This window comes from Gallus gallus, chromosome 26, assembly GCF_016699485.2.
Source record: "Gallus gallus isolate bGalGal1 chromosome 26, bGalGal1.mat.broiler.GRCg7b, whole genome shotgun sequence".
In the NCBI taxonomy this organism is placed as follows: domain Eukaryota; kingdom Metazoa; phylum Chordata; class Aves; order Galliformes; family Phasianidae; genus Gallus; species Gallus gallus.
The window spans coordinates 4,067,843-4,092,735 of NC_052557.1; the positions used below are offsets into that span (position 1 = coordinate 4,067,843).

At 41.9% G+C, this 24,893-nt stretch overlaps 1 protein-coding gene across 4 annotated transcripts; it reads right to left on the reverse strand.

Moving 5' to 3' along the window:
• Positions 1 to 417: 417 nt before the first annotated feature.
• NGF (nerve growth factor) lies at positions 418 to 23,392 on the reverse strand. 4 transcript variants are annotated; one of them, XM_015298897.4, is made up of 4 exons: positions 20,355 to 20,513; positions 4,443 to 4,582; positions 1,855 to 2,043; positions 418 to 1,310 (listed from the first exon to the last, which is right to left on the reverse strand). In XM_015298897.4, the coding sequence occupies exon 4, from the start codon at positions 1,296 to 1,298 to the stop codon at positions 579 to 581; it is 720 nt and encodes a 239-aa protein (XP_015154383.1). In that variant the 5' UTR covers positions 1,299 to 1,310; positions 1,855 to 2,043; positions 4,443 to 4,582; positions 20,355 to 20,513; the 3' UTR covers positions 418 to 578.
• Between the last annotated feature and the right edge of the window lie 1,501 nt (positions 23,393 to 24,893).

The window sequence follows — 24,893 nt, forward strand, 5'->3', positions numbered from 1 at the left end:
GGATCATTTCTGCAGTAAAAACATAAAATATGCACTACAAGTCATGCTTAGAAGCATATCTGGCATCATGAAGATTAGTGTTTTCTACCAGGAATGTACTGATATGATTAATAAGGCTAATACCTCTATGGGTAATTAGTAGAACCAGAGGCGAGTTTTGAGAAGACTTTCTTCAGCCTCTTGGTAACGGGTCAAAACATTTCAGCTTGTCTAAGTAAGCTGACAGGTTATGTGATGGAAAGTGTTGTGGAAGAGAGGGATGCATGTGAAGGCTGCAGAAGCGCTGTACTTCTGCAGAAGAGTGAACAAAGATTGCTCAGCAGCTCTATGAACAGCTCAGAGCTGTAGGGCTGCATTATCCCTATGAAGGTGAACACCTTTTGAAGAGTCCAGCTGGTCAATGAATTGCAAAACACGAAAGGTTTCCAAAAGAGTTTAATAAATAATGAGGTTCTCTTTGTATTGTATAAACTATAAATACACCATGCAGTCCTTATTTTTTTTTTCTTTTAACTTAAAATAATTTACAGGCTGAGGTAGGGGGATAGGAGGATGTTGTTGTGGGGTTCAGCTCCGCCTCAGGGTCTCCCCGATTTCCTGCTGAGCACACACACACAGGCTGTGTCGATCCGGATAAATCTCCAGGCTGCTTGCTTGCCCTCCATGGTCAGTGCTTTGACGAAGGTGTGTGTCGTGGTGCAGTAAGAGTTCCAATGCTTCGCATCGATCCCTCGGCACCCGCTGGACACCGGCCTAGGGTCCCTGCACTTGGTCTCGAAAAAGTACTGCTTAAAAACGTTGTTGTTAATGTTGACCTCTCCCAGCACGGTCACCTCTTTGCCTTTGATGTCGGTGGCGGTGGTTTTGTCCCCGACCCACATGCTGACACTGTCACACACTGAGAACTCTCCCCGGTGCAGTACGGGATGTGCAGTCCTCTTGGTCCTGGCAGTCCTGTTGAGAGAGACTGCACTGCTGAGAAACCCCGTACTCTGTCCTTTCCTTGACACTGGAGGTGGCTGCGTGCTGAACAGGACCCGAGAAGACCGGAAACGTTTCTTCTTAAAGAAGTTTTGGTCCATAGCGATATTTAAATCTTCTGTTCCATCTGGCATCCAAGCAAAGCGGCCGTGGGTTGTCTGTGGGGCTGCCTTGGCAATGTGCTGTCCGTTACTCTGTTGTGTACTGGGTAAGGAGTGTTCTGCAGGATACTCCAGCGGACCATTGTCCTCTGACTTTGGAGCTGCCTGTGTGCCGATCAAAAAAGCTATAATCAGAGTGTAGTACAGCATGGACATTACGCTATGCACCTAGAACAAAAGAAAAATGTAGTATTACTGTAAGCCACGCTGGCAGAAACAGATGGTGTTGCTGGCAATAAATGTGTAAGATACCCAGGACCATACAGGTTTCATCAGGTTCTCATGTGGGTACCAGATGTTGATCTTCCAGAAGAGCTCATTCAGACAGTATAAAAGTTGTTCATAAAGTGAGAACATTAGAAAATAATGGCTAGATTGTTATTAATTCCTCTGGTATTTGTTATTAGAACATTACGAAGCACTTGTTTGGTATTATTAATGCGGAGACCATATGGTGACAGCATGTTCCCAGGAGGAAAATCTCTGGTGATTTTTGCAATAACCTTTTCGGCCAGCACTGGTCTTTTGGCTGCAAATACCCTGCAGAGGAGCAAGTGTAGAAATAGGACCTTGGCTAAAATAGCTGTCTGTTTAGTTCATCCGTCTGCATGGCTGTCCTTTGGGCGAGGGTGGGGACCACCGAGCTGGTATTTGTGGAAGTGGGGGAACCCCCTGAATCCGGCCATTAGCACACACTCCCAGCCACACTTACCTGCCATGTGGACAGGCCCCAGCACTCTGGCTGGCTCAGCAGCCTCCAGCAGCCTCCATCTATCCCATCTGCCCTTTCGGGACGCACCACATTGCTGTTTTGGGGCAGATAAAGCCCACGCTCCTTCCCAGAAGAGCTCAGACATCACATGTCACAAGGGCAGATGGGATTTGTCCAAGTTCAGGCTGCCTATTAGGACAAATATGGGTATTACATAGGAGCACCATGGGTGACAGACTATTTCTGGTTGGCATCTTAGGTAGAGCACAGCTAAAACCATTACGGTCACAGTACTGGGCACAGAGGAACACCCCGTCCTTTTCTCAGTGCCATGAGCAAGAAGTTGCACAAATGTCCCTGTACAGCAGACCCAAAGTGAGTGCTAGTCTTCCTGTAGTCTGGAGAATGTGCACATCTGTTTGGGTGTGGAAAAATGTGGGACAAATATCTAAAATATCTCTAAGAACAATATTATGCTGGAACACCAGCAGCAGTAATACTTTATTAGGTAACTGCCATGTGCTGACTAAATCAGCCATATGTTAGGGAACAAATCAGCAGCAGAGGCATTGAAAACATGATCTGAAATCGCAGTGAAGGGCTGGCATTGTATTCCCCTGTGCAGAACTATTAGGTACAGACAGGATATAAACAGGAAAAAAAAATTAATAAAACCCTATCAATACAGGCTCCTCCCCTGTCTTGGTGCTCTGTTTTGCATGACATGCCTCAGCTGGCCCTGAATTGCAGTGTCCAGCCAGCAGGCAGGCAGCCTCACACCCACTGGACAAACAGGGTTTTTCAAGAGGAGGAATCAGGCTCTGCAATTCCGCTGTGATTTCCCAGCATGTCCTCATGTTTTTCTGGGTTTGGGTCAATGACTGTTGACTTCACCCCTTCCTGCTCAGCTTTCTCAAACTAGAATTCAAAGCAGCACCAAAGCTTTGTCTTTGCTAGGATGAAGTCTTGTAGAAAATGCAGAACCCTGACGTGTACCATAGGGTCCTGTGTGGATACTTCTTATCTCAAACGAGCTGAAATTAAATAAACATCTGTGTTTGTGCAGGGCTGAGGAAGCATTCAAGAAATCAGTAGGACATGCCAAATAGACTGAAGAGATGCTACAGTCCCTGCATCATGGGGACAGAAGAGAGAAATGCCATAAGCAACAGTAGCGGTTCTCCTTGCAGCCTTTGGACTGGAAGAGATGGGGATGATGGGATGGTTAGGAGTCAAATGCCTCTCACAGACAAAGTCCTTATTGTTCCAGCTGCTTTAATTTACTTAAAAGAAGGCTCAGGGCTGCTGCTTGCCCACATGCTGCCCATACTTGAGCAGCCATCATCGTCTGTACGGGGCAATAGAACTAGGTGTAGCTCAATAGCTTGGCTATGCACAATTCAAAGAGTAACCCCTCGTTCAACAACCAAATTAAATTCAGATGGGTCACTGCATCTCTAAAAAGTTAGCTTTTCCAACAGAAATGTTAATGGAAAAGGTTTGCAGAACAAACTCCAGGCGCAATTCAGACATGCCAGAACAGCCTCAGCCTATCGTGTTTATACATAATACCCGTTTTCATTATTCCCTTCTATAGAAAAGAGGCACAGCAATGCCAGCAAAGAGCTCTTTTCTGATTTTCTGCCATACTTTTTTCTCTGAGCTTCTTAGGTTGCATATTTTAAATCTTTCTTTGTATTTCCTGTCCTTCTGGCAAAGCATTCTATGGGATCGTGGCCCAAACACAACCAAATGTATTTGGGATCTGTGGTATTTTATTCAGAACTGAATCTTTCAATCTAATATTACATTAGTAGAAATTCATTAAAAATAAAAAAACAGATTCAAAAAGTGGAATAGTCTCAATGACAACGCAAGCAAAAAAATTAACGTTTAAGGAACAGGCGTGCCTTAAGACTGTCAGGATTGTGACTTTTGCTGATGTGAAGGTACTCTACAAGCCGGTTTAGGAGGTCATTTCTAAATTTGTTCTATGTTTGGCTACTGGACTCTTCCACGGTGCTTTCTGCAAAGTGTTCAGAGTTCCCTCCCAGTGCAGCCATGTGAGCTTCCAGGGAGATGTGTACCAGTACCAGTGCTGGCACTACAGCCTTTGTAACACGATCCACAACTGCTACCACAAACCATTCAGTACCAAAAATGCAACAGTTGTACGGAACCAGAGGATATTTCATGACTTCTAAGTGAATTCTCTCTCATTGTAAGAAATCATTTTCCATAAAAGGCATGTCTGGAGGCAGAATATGAGAAGAAGGGGTACATGAGAGCTCCCCTATTAGCCAAAAATAGCTAGCTAGCATATAAGAGCAATGCAGCTTGTTTAATATGTCAAAGAACTAAGCATTTCCAAAAAATAAGAGTATTAAATGCAAACTGCCCTCATCTTCACTTTTCAGAAGACAGATCAATTACTTTTTAGCTTCAGGATGACAATTCTTCCCTCACTTGTTCATCAAATGTCCTGCTACCTATTCTCATACAAACCCTTCCCCTGGTAGAGATGTTTGGACTGCTGTGTGATGCTGGTAATACAAGATTTCAGTCTGCTCTGTGTGTGCTGTGCTTACCTCTGAGTATATTGCACAAAAAGCTGCTCCTGAGAAGGGTCTTTATTTCATCCAGATGCTTAGCTGGGGTTGGCTGCAGCATGCCATTGGGCCAGTCTGGCTGCGTAGCTGAGTCTGGGAGTTGCTTACTCAGTGTTCAACTAGAATTAGAAATATTTATTTCAGTAAATAGCCAGCAAATACATGTTTTCAGCACCCTTCCCCACTCGATAGCAGGAGTACAGGGACAAATCCACTCTCTTGACTCTCTGAGCTGTGCCTTTTCCACTGTTATGGTGTAGTCTAAAGTGCCAATCTTGGCTTTCACAAACAGCATGCTTGTAAGACAAGATACCTTATTCAGCCCCTTTATGAGACCCTACTTAATTATCCACTGCCTCCAGTCCCCCTCAGGCATCTTACAGGCTCACTGTAAGCAGGAGAAATACAGCATAACAAAGCAATACTTGCTGATGTCACCATCTGAGCTCACTTTGCACAAAAGATACGGACAAATGAGGATTCAGACCTCCCATCTTCTTCATCTGGAAGGGAAATCTGGTTACAAGTGATGACACTGCGTGTTGTCAGTACTCACTCAAAACCAGAGACAAAACCACAGGATGGTTTAGGTTGGAAGGCACCTCCAGAGGCCATCTCATAGAATGCCTTGGGTTGGAAGGGACCTCGAGGATCATCAAGTTCCAACCCGCACAGGGAGGGCCACCAACCTCCAGATCTGGCACTGGCCCAGGTTGCCCACAGCCACATCCAACCTGGTCTTGAACACCTCCAGGAATGGGGCATCCACAGCCTCTCCTGGGCAGCTGTTCAGCACCTCACTGCTCTCTGTAAAGAACTTCCCCAATATCCAGTCTAAACCTTCCCTCCAACTGATCCACCCACCTGCTCAAGTAGAACCTAAAGCTCAAGTAGCCACCTAAAGCAGTTCTGCCAGGACCACACAGGCATTTATAATACCTACAGGATAGTTCGAGTGGAAAAAAGTAAAGAATACAGAGGAAACATCACAGAGGATATCCAGTGGTGGTGATGGGACTCTGCTGATTGTTTGGAATCAGCATTGTTTTGGTGAAGTGATGATGCCTAAAACCTTTCATTCGTGTGTGCTCTTTCACATCATAACCAGAATTCAATAGATATTCAAAAGGAGAATGATGAGAGGGGTGTTTGTTAGCAAAGAATTATCTGATTTTTGCTGGTATTTGAAAAGAATTTGAGGGTAAAAAATTTGCAGGCACACAACGGCACAGATTTAAGTGCTTATCCACTGGCTACTATCAAGGTAAAAAATAACTCTGATCTTAATTGTAACACTGCAAATGATCATGGAGACCCAAATCAAAGGAAAACCATTATTTTCCTTCTCAGTTGAATCTCGTATTAAGGTATCTTCTGAGCAGAGAATGGTTCAGACTGTAAATTCATCTTGAATACTTAGGTAATTGAGCTGTCCCATTTAATAAGATAAAGAAGAGTTGTATAAGGTACTCCCATATTGCAAAGTATCCTGATAGACTCGGTGTGGAAATTAAAGTGCAGCTGCTATGGAGAACATGCTCCTAACACCAACATACAAAGTAAAGTTCAATTTTTTTTTTTAAGTTGAATTCATTTTACACCTTCAACACGTCCACAAGAGAGCTGGCTGCCATTTTGTGTGGTCACTGTGTTTGGTTCTGCTACCAAGATCCAAATACAAGAGCTTAATTTTCATAAAGCTGAAATCTTCCAAGCTCGGGTTATGTGCTCATTGTACTGCTGTGTGTAGCAATGTATGCTATGTTTTTTGGAGGAATGTACTAATAAAGAAATATCCCTTTCAATGTACTCTGTCAGTTTAGTAACGATAGATCTAAAGTAGTGACCACTGCCAAAAATAATCCAACAGCTTTTCCTACTGTTCTGCCACCCTAAGAAAACACAGCTTCAGTTCCAACTGGCTGGTTGTTTAACCACAAAAGAGTTTATTTTCAGAAGGTTGTATTTTTTTAAGTTCTTTTGCTGTCTTCTTCCCGGATTGCCAGCTGTGGCAGAATCCAGTAAATCATGCAGTGTTATTCAAATGATGCTGAAGACAGCATCTATACGCTATTCCTCTGAACCTACCAGTCCCAGAGATTAACATAATATCCTACTAATGTCTTGCTTCAGAATTTACATGCATTCAAGATTACAAACTTTGGGGGAAAAAAAAATTAACAAAATCACTTCATTCCTACTCTTTAGTCTCTGCACTGAGCCGATGAGCAAGAAAATGGGAATTTTTAATGAATTCAGACTTAATTCCTCTATTACATCTACAGTGACTCATCCTGTAAATAAGAGGTTTATGTATGCTGAAGAGCCAGTTGGAAATTACCTGTGTCTCATGCACTTCCTTTTGTTCTGAAGGCCTCCAGTACTGAAATGCTCCTTTGAGTATTTCTAAGGAGAGCAGCAGACTGAGAAAAATGCTGCCCTGCAGCAATGATCATACACTGTGTCACCATGATCATCATCATCACAGGATGGACAACAACCTTAGTCTAGGCAATGAGAATAACAAGGATGCTTGATAGCCCATCGTGCTTCTGTCCTTGAACAGTTAAAGAGTAAAAGGTATTATGAATCATGATCTGCAGGGTGAGGATTCACCAAACTGGAAACCTATCAGAATTTGGAAAACAGCCCTGCAGGGAAGGACTTGGGGGTCTTGATAGACAAGAAGCTGGACATGAGCCAGCAGCGTGCATTTGCAGCCCAGAAGGCCAACTGTGTTCTGGGCTGCATTAAAAAAGGGGTGGCCAGCAGGGAGAGGGAGGTGATTGTGCCCCTCTACTCAGCAGTTCTGAGGCCCCATCTGCAGTACTGCGTCCAGGCCTGGGGTCCCCAGTACAGGAAGGTCACAGAGCTCTTGGAGCAGGTCCAGAGGAGGGCCACTAAGATGATCAGAGGCCTGGAGCACCTCTCCTATGAGGAAAGGTTGAGGGAACTGGCCTTGTTTTGTTTGGAGAAGAGAAGGCTCCGGGGAGACCTCATTGCAGCCTTCCAGTACTTGAAGGGCGCATATAAACAGGAGGGGGAACGGCTGTTTATGAGGGTGGATGGTGACAGGACAAGGGGGAATGGTTTTAAAGTGGGACAGGGGAGGTTTAGGTTGGATATTAGGAGGAAGTTTTTCACCCAGAGGGTGGTGACGCACTGAACAGGTTGCCCAAGGAGGCTGTGGATGCCCCATCCCTGCAGGCATTCAAGGCCAGGCTGGATGTGGCTCTGGGCAGCCTGGTCTGCTGGTTGGCGACCCTGCACACAGCAGGGGGTTGGAATGAGATGATCATTGTGGTCCTTTTCAACCCAGGCCATTCTATGATTCATTTTATTCTTCTTGGGCCATAAGTAATCAGGATGACTTACTTGCAAGCACCTAATTTTGTCACTCCTATCCTCCTCAACCGGTACCCAAATATTTTGATTGCTAATCAAAAAATCATCCTTGAGATGACATGTTCCCTGTGCCTGTCTGCCTGGGCCTTCAAGGGATGATTTCAGAGCACCACTAAAGGCTCCTAAAACCCCAGTTCTGTTTGTCTCCAAACCTCAGCCATCAGCAGTGGAACAAAGGAGCACAGTTCCTTTTGATTTCTATGCATGCTTTGGCCCCAGAAAACAAATCAAGTCTATTGCCCATCAACTTCCTAGCTTCCTTGACAAGCCATTCACTTCAAATGAAGCTACCCATAGGAAAGATGCAGCCTGCAGCAACAGGTGCTGGATTCTTGCAGTAAACATTGGAGACTCTTAACAACAGAGCACAACAAGGAGAAGATTCTTGCACAGGACACACAGAGCTCAACTTGCAATGGGATGCAGCTCTTTTTGTGACAGACCGACCATTTACACAGTGATGAACATGCACAAAGCTGCTCCAACAGAAAATTATACCGTATATAAGATAACAAACTGATATTCAGCAAATAAAAGATATCAAATCTCAGTTTGGATAGGAATCCCTTTAGCGCAGTGAGGGAAAAATGAGTTAATGGCCACTTAAGATAAATCTCTCTGAAAATAAATAACAGAAACCAACTTTAGAAGGATCATGTGAATCTGATTAGCCTGAAGTCAGTGGCCTCAATGGAATAAAACTGGTAAATTAAAGTTAGCTAGAGAGAAAAATGTTGGCTAGAAAGAAGTTACCTGACCATACTATAGTTGTATATCATTGGCGTATTACAATCTTTTAGAGCAAACCCTAAAATTAAGGATTGACACGTGATGATTTGTTGATTTGTTTGATACTTTCAGCATGGACTACAGAGTGTATTTTATAGGACAGCAGGGTTTCCTATGTCCTAATTCACCAGCACCAGGCAGTGACTGGAGATCTCAGGCACTGACAGGGAAATACTGTCAGCATGAATGGGAGAAATCTATCCCAAAGTTGACTACACTTGAGATCTGTGCAAACAGACGCCTCCATCCTACCTTGTCCTTTCCTCTCTTTACACCTTTTCCAAGTGGTTCTTGAGCTGGTTCTGCCAGGTGCGTACCTCGGGACTTTTGGTTTCCAATATGAAATGACCCAAAATGGAGATGAAGTCCAGAGAACTAAAAGATGTGTTATACCACATGAAAGAAATGGAATTTCAGACTCTTTTTTTTTTTTTTTTTAATGAAACTGCCAGTATCAAACTGGAATTCATCTGGAAAGAGAAAGTAAAGGCTAATCAGACTACAGTGCTAGTATCCCATCTTACAGCCAAAAGCAGTTACGGCAGAAAAATACGTCTTTAAGGGCCAGTAAGCTTTTCCAACTAATGATCTTATTGCAGCTATTCAGAAGGGAATGTAAATCCTGATTCTTGTCCAAACCTTTGTTAATAAGAACCAGCTGAATTCTAAGAGTGATACTAGCTTTAAAAAAAATAATAATTCAAGCTCTATTTTTTTTAATCTTTCTTCATTTTTCTACCACTATGCAAACAAATTTGAAACAAGTGAGATGTTTAGATATAGAACACACCTTGCAGTGTGATGCATAAAGTGTAGGGACTCCAAAAATGAAGAAAATAAAGGGAGCTGATATGTCATGCTCAGATTCTAAAAGATAGATTCCATAACCTGTAATGTTTCTCTGGATCCTTGGATCTAGGGACCTTCCTTGGAACTTGGAACAGAACATTATGTAACATCTAGAGATGATAGTAATGATCTTCTTGACGTTTAATAGCTGTGTGTTTCAGACTGTCCCGTTCTGTTCGTTCTTTACCTCAAAAAGGAATTTCATCTTATCTCCCAATACATTAATACTGATTAAAAGCATCAAAGATGTTTTGATGGGAATTCTGAAAATACCAAAGGGAAGCTGAATTGTCTGTATTTGGCGAGTCAGAATACAGGAAGGAGGCAGCAAAGAGGGCTGAAGTTGAGAGAAACTTCACATGTATGTTGTACCTCTGCTGAGCTGCTCACACTTCATAAAAAATCTGTGGTCAGAGCAGCTCACAATGATATACTGCATTTTTATTCCATTAAAAAACAGCTTGAAGATAAAGGATTGCAAAATAAAACTCCCATCTTACAAAATGGGGATGTTCCTGTGAGCATTTAGGCATTTCTGAGATAGTGGAGAAATAATAACGAAATTGAGTAGACGCTATTTAGCATCTTCCATTGAAAAGATGTCAAGCCATTGAATGGATCGGTTAGGTGATCAGTAGATCACTTAATCAAACCAGCCACTAACTTATAGTTTAGAAGCCCCTTTTGTAGAAGGAGAATAACCTGAAGAATAATGCAGTATCCTTACTGAGCAGCTTCTTTCTCTAACAGCTGTCTATGATCCCTTGTTTTTTATTTTTATTTTTAACTTTTAAGATATTTACTGTTATTTCTTAATTGGCTCTTTTACCTTCTTGAGACCTATGGAGACTTCTTAATGGTTGAATACCTTCTCTAATGATTTACTTTACCTGACTATGTGGAAACTGACAAGAAAACTCACATGAGCTTTAGACATTGACTTTCTTCTACTGTAGTTGATACAGTCCCCAACACAGTCGCACTCAGTCTACGCCTACCTTATTTTACCCATATTCAACTCATTTTGTTAAAAATACATGTGTTATGATTTTATGATTACACAGAAGTAATACTTAAAATTTAAAGTACCTTTAAAAAAATTAAAAATGCATAAAAAATAAGTAATTGATTGTTGTCAAACTAGTGGTTGGACTAAATTTGAGAGGTATGTTGATTGGGAATGAGTAGCAGATATAAACAATGGTGACCAGTGAGCCATGTGCTGCTGTATGTGGGGTGACATGCAAAGATGTGGGCAGATATTTGCATATCTTCTCACTGCAAAGCCTGAGTTTTTTTCTGAAGACTGTACTGACCTTGTACCCAATCCAGTTCTCCCATTGTCACGGTTCTGCGACCTGTTTTCCCCCATACATTCAAAACAATGCCCTCATTGAACAGTTAAGTTGGGTGCAAGAAAAACTTTCAGCTTTGAAGTTCTCCTCTCAGCCTCCTCCAGACTAAACACCCCTGATTCCCTGTCACCCCTCAAAAGTTTTGTTTTCTCATCCCTTCACCAGCATTGTTGCTCTTCTCTGCACAACCTTGAGCAACTTACCGTCCTCCATGTAGCAAGGGACTGAAAGCTGAACCCAATGTTTGACGTTTGTGCCATGATACAAGGGGACAAGCATTTCCCTAGCTGGCCACATTAATACTGATGCAGACCAGGATGGTACTGGCCTTGTTCACCTGCCCACACTGCTGGCCCACTTTCAGCCAGATGTTGGCCAGAACCCCTCGGTCCTTCCTTGTCCGCTGGGCAATTTTCAGTCACTCTTCCCCAAGTCTGTACTGCTGTGTTGATTGTCATGACCCAAGTGCAGGACCCACCACTTACCCTTGCAGAATGAATGTTCTTAACTGTTTATTTTTGCTATTCCACCATCATCTGGTTACTGAATTCAGATTTTGCTACAGTCAAAAAGCATAACAGGGAAGATGCATTATTTCCTTGTTGTTATGCTCTTGCATGTTTCCACAGCTTTTCTTCTAGAATTCTCTGGCCTTGTTCTATGTGTGAATAAATCTCAATGCCTAAATTGCTAATCACTGGTGTTGCATTGTTCACACTTAAACTATGTGTGGCTCATTGACTTTCCTCTTATGCAGTGTTTCAAACTCTAAGAACAGGCCAGGAATAGAAGATTGCTGCTATTGTGTTTACGAGTGCATTGTTGCCCCATTGGTCTTTTATTATATTAGGCATGAACGTTTTTCTGGTTCCATAATGTGAAAAATCAATAGATTGAATGTGCAAATGCTTGGAACTGGGATGACCAAACCACTGCAAAAAAATTTCTCACAATACTTACTTCAAAACAGACTCAACAAGCTGACTAAACAAAAACTTCTTTTTCAACTTTGCTTCACATAGTTTAAAAAAACAACATATAGGGGAAGGAGATGAAGTGGGAGGAGGCACTTTTTGCAAATCCTGGAACAGTAACTTGGTGGGGGAATGAGAAGCTACAGAAATAATAACTTGTAAATAACATTTAAAGGCTACAGCTGGTACACGCAACACAACTCGAACCTCAGGACGTGCTTCTTACAGCTTAGGAAAGGGAAAAACATTGCAGATAAATGCAGAAATGCTCCAAGCAAGATATGAAGAACCTTTGGTTGCTCAAACTATTGGATGACATCTCCAAAACCCATGAACTCATCAGCTTGAGCAGCGCTGCAGCTAAGCTGTAGCATTTGGATGTTGTTGATGCCTCTACTACAGAATGAAGCCTACTATTCTAATCGCCGTGGATAATGAGTTATATTCAGACATAACTCATAACATAATGCTTTGTAAGGAGTTTATTCTCTGGCCTGCATGCAAAGTGCTAGCTTTGTGCAAACTTTCATATTAAAAAATGGTAACTTGAACTCACAGATATACTGATAATACCTGATTACTATGCTAAAAGTAGGCCTGAAATCTCTTCCCAGAATTATGGCATTTTAATTAGAAGAATGTGGACGAAGGCTTAATCTTATTAGTAAGGATAGAGAGGGATAAGGCAGAAACAAAGTCCACAGCAACACAGCCTAGATGTGAACATCAGCAGCTCGGAGGCTGTACTGACTGTACAAGCTACAGCAACAGAACTGCTCCCTGTTCCTCTTTGACATAAAAGGTTAAGTTTGACAGTGAGTGATGTCAAAGAACTGCCTCTTCCCCACCTTCTAACTGCGAGTTAATTCATGCCCACTTATTTGAAAGCATATAGCGGAAACGTGGGGAAAGGTTATTTTAAATTTAGGAACAGAATTCAGATTTGTGAAAATAATTAAAAAATAATCATTTTAGGCATTCTGAAGCCTTGTGACGTCCAAGGATAAATAAGAACCTCAACTGTAGCCGATTCCAACAGATGCTAATCTGTCCCTTGGCTTTGCAGTCTGCTTGAAATAGTACTTGTTTCTTCATGTCATGCCTCTGGCAATGCTTAGTGAAGTTAGAATTACAATCGCCAATGAATCCCATTCTTAATGTCATTAACTTTCTAAACTGTTCCCCATAGCTGGCAGCCTTTCCATGCAGAGAGACCTACTTAGTTGGAAGCTGGGAGAGCGATGGTTTGTCTGCCTAGAATTATTGTGCCTTTAATTGAAATTTGTTTACTTGGTTCATTGCGTCCCTTTCATGATGGTGATCACAAACTTTGCACACTGGCTGCATTTCTGTTGTGGTTTACCTATTAGTGAAAGGAAAAAAAGAAGCTCTGTGGTTAATTATGATCATTTTTGCAGGAAGAATCTTTGACTGAACTGTTAACATCATAAATTCAGCAAATGTTTGAATTGAAGATTAGAGACGTGGTTCATCTGTAGATTCTGTTCTCATTCCTAGCTTAGAAAGTGATTTGGCAAAATACTGGTTTCAGTGGCTGCTTGTCTACCAACTGATGCACGACCACTGTCAGAACCCATAAGGTTGGTTCCAAATTAGGGATAAATACTGATCAGAAAGCAACAAGGCAGGCCCTGGATGACCAGGACTGTATGTCAAACAGAAAACACAGGCAACAACGCTGCTATTTGTGTTCATTAATCCTGTAGTTGTATAACAGATCATAGGTTACAAGTTTACTTTCCCTCTCTTAGAGCATGAGTCAAGGGTGACCAAAACGATGTGTGTTATAACATGAGCTTGACAGTCATCACTTTAGCAGATGGGGAAGTCAAATATTTGCTTCTTAATAAGAAAAAGTAAAGCTGATTAATCATCTGAGTCATCCTGCTCTAGTTCAGTGTTGGAATGAATGGCATTCCCTATGGATCAGCCTACGCAGAAGGAAATGCTAGACTGTAATCAAGACCTAGTGACTGAGTTCAATCAACTGTTTCAAAATATCAACCATGAATTTTTGATAACATGGAAAGTGGGGATTTTTTTTCTCTCAATCATGCAGTTAATCCATTCCTGAAAACTTGCCTTTTGCTGGGAAAACAATGAGAAGATTCCCACTAGGCCCCTCTCCAACTGGAAATCGAGTACCCCTTTTACAAGCTTACATTATGTTACACTGCAATGTACAGATTAAGGGACTGGAACACAGTGATGCTGCAGTGCTGCCTTGTTTCTGGGACAGATAAGTGGCAGAGACTCCCTGATTTAGACTCACAGAAGGCAGCAAAATTTTAGAAGCTTTTAGAAGGTAATATCAACCTACTGCAGCTCTTGCAGATGTTACTGCGAGCAGCAAAAATCCCACCTGGAAGGGAAATGGGGTAGTTTGGAGTTAAGGCAGTTAAGTTCAGTTATTGTTTTCTAGAGGAATCAATCCCAAAAGTTGATTTCTGTGGGTTTTGTTTCTTCTATCTAGCAGAAAGCATTTCAAACAGGAGCTGAAGAAAGTTTCCGTCAATTTTTGGCAGGAGTTTGTCCACTTGGAAAAACAGTGGTTATCTGAACATGAGTCTGGTTCCTGATGCCCCAGGTTATGTGCAGTGATGAAGAATTTATCATCAGCACATCTGTAAATGAGTCATCTTGTTTCTTGCACTCACATGGCTTCACAATTTTACTGCCTGCTTGCATTGACGTAAAATATTGGATATTTGTCATGTGAAGCTATTCCATCCCATCGGTAACATCAGAAACTCCAAGCACAAATGACACCTCAACACCACGCTAACGCACCCATAATCATCCTGTAAGCTCCTCAATATGACACAGTATTAGTCCTTAATTAGCAGTCACATAATGATAAACGTTACAACGCAGACATATGGCTGCAAACCATGCACCTGGAATTAAGCATCTTCTCCATCCAGCTCTATTACATAGCACAGGCTGTGCAGACAAGGTGTGAGAGCCTTAGATAAGATATTACAAAGTAAACAATAACTACTTTTATATTTTTCCGCTGGCGTAAGGTGATGAATTAATCTCATGCCAACAAGGCTTCACCCAACATAAACACCAGAAATGGAGGGTTTCTTATTTGGCTTTTATAGTTTGTTGAATGATGGCATTGCTGGGAGAAAAGTGTAATAAAGCTCAAGGAAACAGGAGAAAGGCTAAAGGGTTTTGTCAGAGCTCTTCTCCAGACTTCAGAACTGTTTCCTGGGCTGTGTGTCTTAACACAAGTCCACACCATATTAATTCTCCAGGCAATATGGAGCTTCCCCATATGAGCTTTGGGGAATGTAGAAAGCAGTATAAATTCTCACTCCCAATTCCCACTGGGCCTTTTACAAACTGTGTATTAAATACCCACCAAGTTTCATTCTGTTTATAATGCTAATTTTTCAGTCTGGTTTTCTGCACCAGGTAATGTAAACCAGAAATAATTTCTCCCTCTACCTTTATGCTCAGCTCTCCTAAGAGCAGCATTTGGGTGAAGGCAACAGAGAATTAAAAGGAATTAATAGCTGCGGTGAAAAACCCGTTTGCAGTTAACTCAGCCTGCTGACCCTCTGCAGATGGGCCCTGGTGACCCTTCCCAAAGGCCTTAATGTAATCACTTCCATGATTGGTGCAATGACAGCATTCCAGCAGAGCTGCACCGATCAGCTGTGCTCATCAGAACTGTGAGCTTTTCTTGACACAGTTCAGCAGAGCTGTTCATATGGCTGTCGTAAAGCACGAGCATGAACACCTTGCAGAGCTGGGGCTGCTACACAGAACATCTCGAAAGGATCATGAAATAATGGGCAGGAAATGATGCATTTCAGAAAGTGCAGGCTGTGTTGTTCACCGCAGGGCAAAGAAATGCCTTTGTGAACAGGCAGTGTTTAATACCTGAGTCACCCAGGCCATAACAGCTTCCAGAAGTAAAAGATATATTTCAAAATGGAAAAAACAGATATTCTTTGAGATAGAGCTGTTAAACGTGTCATAATCAAAGTAGCGCACACAGCAATGAGGTACCTGGTTAATTTCCATTACAACATTTTCCGATGTTCTTCTTTTTTTTTAATGACCTGGATTGAATGCAGTTGTATCAATAACAAAATAAAGACAGGCAAAGCAAGTCAATGAACCAGACCACGAAAAGACCTACCTCTATTCCCATACAATGCAGAGGGAAAAGGCGTGAACTGATCAAGAATAGGGAAGAAAAATTAAGCCACCATCCTTAGACAAATAAAAGCACATTTAGCAAACAGGGAGTTCTCAAACAAATGATCTGCTATGACAAGGCAGCAGGTCCATCCTGGCAGTTATTCATTTATTCCATCTATTTTTATTCTTGGAAGTTCCATATTTGCATAACATGCACAGTGATAATATTTCTGTCGATGTTATGCAAACAGAGGCTGAAAATGACACGAAAGAAATCATCTCATCTTCTGTTTTACACGTTTTTGTCTCTCTTTGTGCTTGGATCTGTTTGCACTGACAGTGACAGTTTAAAGATGCAACAATTCAGCGGGAGTACACTGACCTTTTATTAGCACGTTGTTATACACCCTTCGGAAATAGGAAATTTCATTTTGGAGTCAAGAATAAGAATCAGGAAGCATTTATTTGGAATCAGTGTAATGGTCTATGCCTGAAGAAACTAATTGAGGAAGTACATCCAGCTTTCTGGTTACTTTACTGCAGGTATGGTTTCTGAAAGCAGCCAGGGTTTTGTTCAGAAAATAATTGTAGGGATCACTGTCAGACTGAGGGGAGAGCATGCAGGGTTCTAAAATCCAGGCCAGGATTTTTGCTGTGTGCATGCAGCATCCATGAGATATTTTCTTTGGAAGGATAGTACAATGAAATTTGAAAGCCAAGTTCATGCGATACAACTGTTCCCAGCAGTAGGGGATGGGAATCTGATATTGATTTGGATCTTCTGATACTGTGCCCTACCACACTGTACAGTCTCAAAGCATTTCTGTAAGTGAAAGAGCTAAGAAGAAAAGAAAGTCTTTACTAGCAAATAATCATTGCCTCAAAGGGAAGGAAGAGTCAAAGGTGTTTCATTCATTGTTCAATGGCACCAAAAAGTGAATGCTACAGAAGCTTAGCAGTAAAGCCATCCTGTGTGTTATTTCCAAATACATCATGAAGACATTTTCATTTGGGGCTTAAATAATACACTGAAGTCTCATTCATGGGTGTGTGTGGGTACAACCTGATGCCTATGTGCGTATAGAACCATAGAATCATTATGGTTGGAAAAGACCTCTAAGATCAGCCAGTTCAACTGTCAGCCCATCCCTACCGCAGCCATAACCACGTCCCTCAGTGCCACATCTCCACAGTTCTTGAACTCCTCCAGGGATGGTGACCCCACCACCTCCCTGGGCAGCCGTGTCACTGCATCACCACTCTTTCTGCAAAGAATTGCTTCCTAATATGGTAATTTTCATTTTAATGGCTGCATGCAAGCTCCAAATACTAAATAAATACTGAATAGTACTTTGTGTGTTTTCTCCTGCTATACAGTAATGGTGTAATTTAAACACCATTCAAATGAATATTACCACCCAGGCATTATGCCTGTAAGTAATCAAGTACTCTCATCCATCTGAACACATGAAAGCAACTGTGTAGTGGGGTGTCCTTGGGTGTGCTTCAGTTGGAGCTCATGCACTCAGAAACATGCTGACTTGCAGGCTGTTGTAGTCAACTCTTGCCAACTTCGGTGACTTTACAACTCTCCACCAATACAGCCAGTATGTTTCCTTGTTTTACTTTATTCTCTTTCTGAGGTGTGAATAATGATGAGAACCACAAGCAATACTCAGGATCTATATGCATTATACTGGGCATAGTATAGGCTTCTATCAAGAGCCTGAATTTTTCCTGCCACCATCTACAATGCATAAATAGCTTTAATGTTAGTGGAATCTGGCACATAGAGCACACATAAATCACTTTAATAGGTACTACCATCTCTTGGCATAAGCAGGAAGAATCTTGCTTTGCTTGGCCATGTATTTTTTGGTGTAATTAATTCAGCAGAGCTGTAAAAAAGGCATTGTACAGCCACACAGATCCCATAGGACATCCATCCCAAAATGGGAGATCTTTCAATCATAGAAATGATTTTAAATACATTGGCTTACATGGGTGTGTGCCAATCAAATTCAGAATGGGGAGAGCTACCTTTCTACCATGAAATAAAAGCAGTAGCATTGCTACATGTGCCTTTCACCGTGAGACAAGTTGTGCTGGAAGAGATGTTGCCTTCCATTTCTCTAAGCATATCAGTTGATCTAAAAGATGTTTTATTTCACTATCAGTTTCTGAATAAGCCCTCAGAACTCCTTTTGGGGAGAGGGCAGTTGCCTGCAGGGGTCACCATCGCTGTAGCCCATTTGTTAGGTATTGGGTTTCCACATGCTTTTATTGGACTAAGATTTAAAAGACATTTCTAAGCCCACCAATACCATCATTTGAATATTAACCCCTTTGTAATGAAGCATTAATTTTATTAACCTTTTATTTTTAACAGCAATGTTTCTTCTTAGGAGCCGAAACAAATGGCAGAACTATGTTACCTCCTTAAAGGCATGGATACTTTTTTCTACATGCTTTCCATTGAATTCCATTGATGGAAATTGTTGTGTATTTGGTATTTTATTGCTTCTAAAAGCATCTTGTAGAGAAAAGCAATTCATGGAATTTACACTTAAAGGAACGTCTATGTGCCCAAAGTCATCGAGCAGTAATTTATTCTATGGATGGAAGTGATCTGGTTTTAAAATGTGTTCTGACCCTGTTCTGTTTATCCCACTAAAGAAGGGCATTTTGCCCTCAGAAGTGCTAACCTTTATGTGTATTTTAAATATTTTTCTGATATGGTTTTTGAATTAGTCTACATAATGGCTGCAAAATGCTAACTTATCATTCTATATAATAACTACTTAGCATGTGGGTTAGAATGATCCTTTCTGCTAATTGTGATTTTCCACTGAATTTAAATGAAGACATCTGAAAAGATAATTTGAGCTTTTGATTGAGAAAAATGGACACTACTCCACTAAGAGGGAGAAAAATAAAGCCACAGTTACTTTCTTTGCTCTCATTTTTGTCAGACTGACGCATCCCTTCAGGGTGAGGGGCTGGGACCAGTCAAGATGTGACATGACCATTACTATGCTGCACACATTCATCAGAATGAGCTCCTCTCCAGATCTGGCTGAGATCTATTAGGAAACGATTCATCTATAACTTCAGTGTCTTTCAGGGACAAATCTTTCTTATTTTACTGGTTCTTCATCCCATCGCTGCAGTATTGTAACCTTCTGACTTCCAGACAAACATGAGATGGTTGCTGTCGGGGTCTCTTTCAGGCTTTCACAAAAGCCTGTTTTCCATGATATCTAAACCAGCTCAGAAGTGCAAAGACCATATGAACTTACTGGCTACTTCACTTCCTGCCTATCTTTTTGCAGATAATTGTCACATTTTGCTTCAGCTTCGAAAAAAAAAAAGTATGAAAAAAAAGCTTTATGGTAACACTCTAAGGCTTGAAAACACCCATCAATGATTTGTCTTATAGTGACAATGCAACTTTGAAGTTGTGGCAGCTTGGAAAAACCAGCCTGACAAGCACGCTCACTTCCCCTGTGCCTTTAAAACTCCTTGAACTTATAAGGGAAATTTAAAGTGAAGAAAGCAACTGAAGCACTTTTTGTTCCCAGCACACAAATTCTTCTCATCCCTGTGACTGGGATCCCCATTTTTGCCTCTGACTGATGCATCGGAGAGCAGCGTTAGCACCCAGTGCAAATCAATAAACACTGTCAGTTTCGGTCTGTCAAGGCAGCATGCAGTTTGTAAGCTTTTTCAAGTGGACATCCTAGAGGATATAGATGGTGTAACCTACAGCTGTCCCTATAGCTGGAAGGTTTCTGCCTTGGGCCATTCGTACTTTGATTTACCAGAATTCCTATTTTTATCAGAAAAAAGTGTTATCTTCAGTAGAATTGCCATAAAAGAAAAGGAAAACACAATTAAGTCTTATATTCAGAACTAAAGCAATAAGAAATTTCCATGTAGAAGTAACTACAGTGCCATGCAAGAACTAAGTTTTTATTTACCTGGATAAAAACCACAAGGAGAACACGTACCTTCCTCTGAGCTTAAACTGTTCTTACAAAAGATTTGCTTCCAGCTTTGAATTTAAGCACAAAAGCTCTATGAAGACGTTCCAAACATGCACACAATTTAACATGCATTAGCGGATACGATCCTCAGCTCCACCAGCCCAACATTTTTCTGAGCAAATGGGGTTTCTAAGCAAGGAGCACTCTGTATTTCAACAACACTCCTCCTCAAGAGAGTGCAAATCACTGCACAGCAAAAAACACACCGGCTGATGCTGAAGATCCCAAACTTCCACAACTCAGCCAACCCCACACGACTTGCTTTGTGAAAGCTGCTGTTGTGCAGTCACTCACCTGAGAGGGGACGGGAATCTGGAGGGCTGTCCAGGCTGTTTTGCAGTCTGTAGCACCCCGGTCTGTGGATACTTTCCCAAGCCAGAAGAGCCATTCACATTCCCTCTGCCTTCCCAGCCTCATTCACTGCTCTCAGGGCTCAGCGAGCTGCACTGACTCACAGAAATCAAGCTCCCTCAGGGTCCTAGTGCTGTAAACGTGTGGGAGCTGCACAGACTCGTAGGAATTCTGCTGCTGGCTTGGTGCCTAGCCCGTGCAGTGATGGACAGATGTGCAGTGAAAGTTTGAAAGCATGCACTGGTTGTATGACTGTGCATGCATAATAGCAAGAAAAGCCTCCGACTTCCTGGTTCCACTGTCAAGAGCTGACACTCTCTTTAAGGGATTTTTTTTTCCAGCTCTTCAGCATTTCTACTTTGCATCTTAATCCCTGCACTCAAATTAAACAAACGCCGGGCTCCGTAATTAATGGAGCCTTTTGAAAGTAATCTCTGGAGCCCTTTACTCGTGTCATCTGCCGATGCACAAACCTGAAGGAACGCTAATAGTTAACTGGGGAAGCAGTGCACTGGGTTGCCTGCAGAAATCCCCACTATTGGCCCTCTTTAACAGGGCTCAGCCAAACACAGCTCAAGAGTAGCAAAGAAATATTTGATCCTGACTTGGGGCAGAGGAAAAGATTATGTAAAACCCCTTCCAGCCATAATATTCTGTGTTTAACATGCTTACCTTAAGTAGCAAAGAGATATGGAAATGTTTTCCATTATTTTTTATGAAGGAGGATTAAGCACTTGCAGCAAGGAAACAATGGTGTGTTTTAAGCACTGATAAACAACAGAAGGAATACAAGAGTGAAGAAATACAGAAGATAAAGGAAAGCCACAGGCAGTTGGCTGCCTACACTGAGAACTGCACAACAGCCACCTGGGATCTCACCCTTCTCATTCCATCATCATTTAACCTCTGTGACTGCACAGAGAAGCAACAAAGATTATTAAGTTCTCCTCCCTGGAAAATAAAGACACTGCATTTCCTCAGTGTGGCCATAATCAAACATCTTTCCATTCCACCCAGAAGAGGGCAGCCATCCGGAGACACTCATCCCTATGATCTTTTGGGCAAGGGAAAAAAAACACCAACACGTGGAAGATAATATGTAAAGGTGTGGAGCAAGAGGCAAAAACAGCTTTGAGGTCATAGTGTTTCTTATTTGCCACATGGATAGGATGTTCTTTAAACACGTACCAAGCAGATCTTCACATCTAATTAAGCTTAGAAGACAACTCTTATTCATAGTGCCAAATATAACAGCAGCTTCAGCGCTGGACTCTAACGTGGTGTCCATTTTAAATGGCCTGAATTATCTTCAAGGAAATTCTATATATAAAATGATTGATGCAAGTGCAAGAATTAGCATCCCGGTTTGCCAGCATCACACAGCTCAAATTGCTTTGTTTTTCTGGAAGAAAAACGCTTTCCACACATTATCCTGATCACAGGCCAAAGCACGATGCCTTCATTTGCACAGACAGCCATCAGTGTTTGTAGAAGTGTTGCCTACAAAACCTGACCTCAGCATTTGGCCTTAGCTTCATATTTCACTGCAGAAATGCCAAACTGTTCCCGTGTTGAGTGAGCATTTGTCGCAATTATTTCTTACTGTATGTGCAGATGAGGGCTTTGTGCTGCAGAATTTGAAGCAGCGTTGCAGCCCACTGTGGCTGCAGCAAACAGCATCAGAACAGACAAGACACTGATGTTTGGCATCTCTACAGTAGATTTCTTGGAAAAGCTGCCTTTTTCTTAAGAGTGTGGCCACAAAAGCTCTTTGGGGCACTGTAACAATAGCTCACCATATTTGTACTTAATCTGTGGCATTATTTCTGTCTAAAGAAACACTCCTCTTCCGCATCATTCTTCCACCTCCTGAGTCCACACCAGCAAAAAAAGCTGCAACAGTCTCTGGGATAAAGCACTGGCATGCATTCTATGCTTTTATGTTCCTGCATTCCCCAAACAAACACCATTTTAGCTTCTGGAGTAGGTGTGGTGCTACGGGCATGCAGCAATGTGCTTAATTCCAGGTAGACTGCTATAGGCAGAGCTGAGTGGCTGAAATCATTGCACAGAGAGGTCAGCTCTTCTCCTTCTAGCAGTGCTTTGAAACTCAGATTTAAAATGTTTCAACACATGCAGGTTTTCTGTTATCCCCTATGAGCTGAGGCTTCTCTTGCTTTGACAAGCTGCTGCATGAAAGGTGAAGGACAGCAATGTCAGGCTGCAGAAGGGAAGAAGTGCTCTGGAATCAGAGGGGAAACTCTGTATAAGGAGTTCTGTGCTCACAGAACTAGTGAATCCTGATTCTCTGCAGGTTTGCATCCACTTATTTCTCTGCCTTTACTGCAATAGTTCCAAGTCCCCCATTGTACCTTGTGTAAGCTTCCTTAAGCTGTATTCCCCCTAAGATTACATGAATTCAGTGCATTCCTGAGAAATACTGCCATACAGCACCATAACATTCTGCATTTCAAAACAAGAGCACTCACACCAGAACAAAGAGCATCACCATTGAGAGCTATGACTACAGGTAAAGCATGTTGTGCTTTGCTGACCCTAGGGCTGAGGTAAGCATTGACCTAAGCCCTCAACAGCAGCTGTGCATTGCTATAGCCTTGTCTCCCTACATCACCACTTCCTTCTACATCAGCACCTTGGAGGACTCACAGGGTATGAAAATAGTGCCTTATGCCCACATGGTATGTTCAATATTGCATGCAGCCTTAAGGGCCATAGGGGCATTTCTCCTGGAGTTGGTGTCTTCATGCTGCTGAAACCATGCCAGAGAAGATGTTTGAGAAGAAGCAGATAGGCTTTTTGTTTTGCACCTTTCTGAGCAGGACAGCTGCTGACAGGCTCCAGTTAATACCAGACAAAGTATTCACAAGTAGACCAATAGTCATATACAAAAAGAAGAGTTAAACTCACCCAGATGGTAGAAAGGAATACCAGCAATACAACACTCCTATCCAAGAAGCAGCCCAGGTCCAAGTGATGCTCTCCCTTCCATAGCTGCCCCTTATATGAGCCCAGTGTGGCTCTCCATTGGGTCCAGCCCTTCTGGGCACATGGGAGAGCACAGGTGCAAACAATGTGCTCCTTGGGCCAACAGCACCCCTTCACCAGGTGCTCAGTCACCAGTTCAAGCTCCAACCTAAGGGTTCCCCTACACTTTTCCATTTAAAACCAGTGCTCTTTGAAGAAAAACACTAACAAAAGTATAAGCAGTGTTGGATTATTTCTGAAATCTTTATGGCTGTGGAAGTAACACAGGTGAGAGCAGCTGCTCTTCCTACAACCTTGCTACTATACAGGGGAGTCAGGGTGCTGAGAGAGGGACTCACAAATTCCAGCTCTGAGAGGTATTGAGGAATGGGATGAGGATAATGACACTTCTTTCTTCCAACACACTTATTTGTATGTGCAGACCTGTAATACATCCTTGTGATATTAAGTCTCCGTGTGAAAAAGATGTTTCCTAGATGCTGGGAAGTGCTTAGCAAGAAGAGTTTTAAGCATCTCAAGAGAAGCATTCAAAGTGGTGGTGTTTGTTTTACCTAAAAGAAAAATTACCAGTTTAAAAAATGCCTAGAAAACAAGCTATCTTGTGTAAACCTGTCTGAGAGTTCTTGTCCTAGGGCTAAAGTGGATGTAAAGTGATAGTAAATATTTCCTGTTTTACTTACCTGGAGGGAACTCGTCCCCGTTGCCAAATGTGTGTTAATCAAGAGGTTAACAGGAATTGTCATAATGCAAGTTCTCTTCTTGTGTCAGTGGCAAAAAATAAAAGAAAAATACAATAATCTAGTGGTTTATTTTGTCTTACTTCGTGGATCTTTATAGTATCATGTGTATGGCAGAAGTTACTGGAAAAAAAGCAGGAGAGTCATTGGCGGGTTATGGATAAATAGGTCAGACAAACAATTACTGGCTGCAGACTCTTGGCTGTTTCAGCTGCATGGCTTCTCAGCTGGATCGATACTGCACAGAACGCAGCACATTGGAAAATCGATTGTGCACAATACATTTCTAATACACTGCAATTCAAACCAAGTGGTGATGAGAAACGTTGGTTTATGGTGAATTATGGATGCGATCTGCGCTAACCTTTTCTTTCTCTTTTAGTTGGCTATGCAATGAAAACATCTTAGAAGCCTGAGCCTACTGCAACCAGAATGTCTTGATTGTCAAGTGCTGTTACAGACATCGGATGTAACTCTGATGGAAGCAACATACAGACCAAGCAGAGCTATGAGATAAACATTATATTACTCATCAGACTCATCAGAGATTTTGCCTCACAGTTGTTTGAAAGAATGCAGTAACTACCAACATTTCTGGTATATGCAAAGCATGCACTTGTGTTGGAATACCTTCAGACTCAGCTATTGCTTTGAAAGGAGGGTCAAATAAGAGCATATCTGCTCTTTACAGTGTTTAATACATGAATTTGGAAGACGAGCACTCAGGTGTTTATTCCCT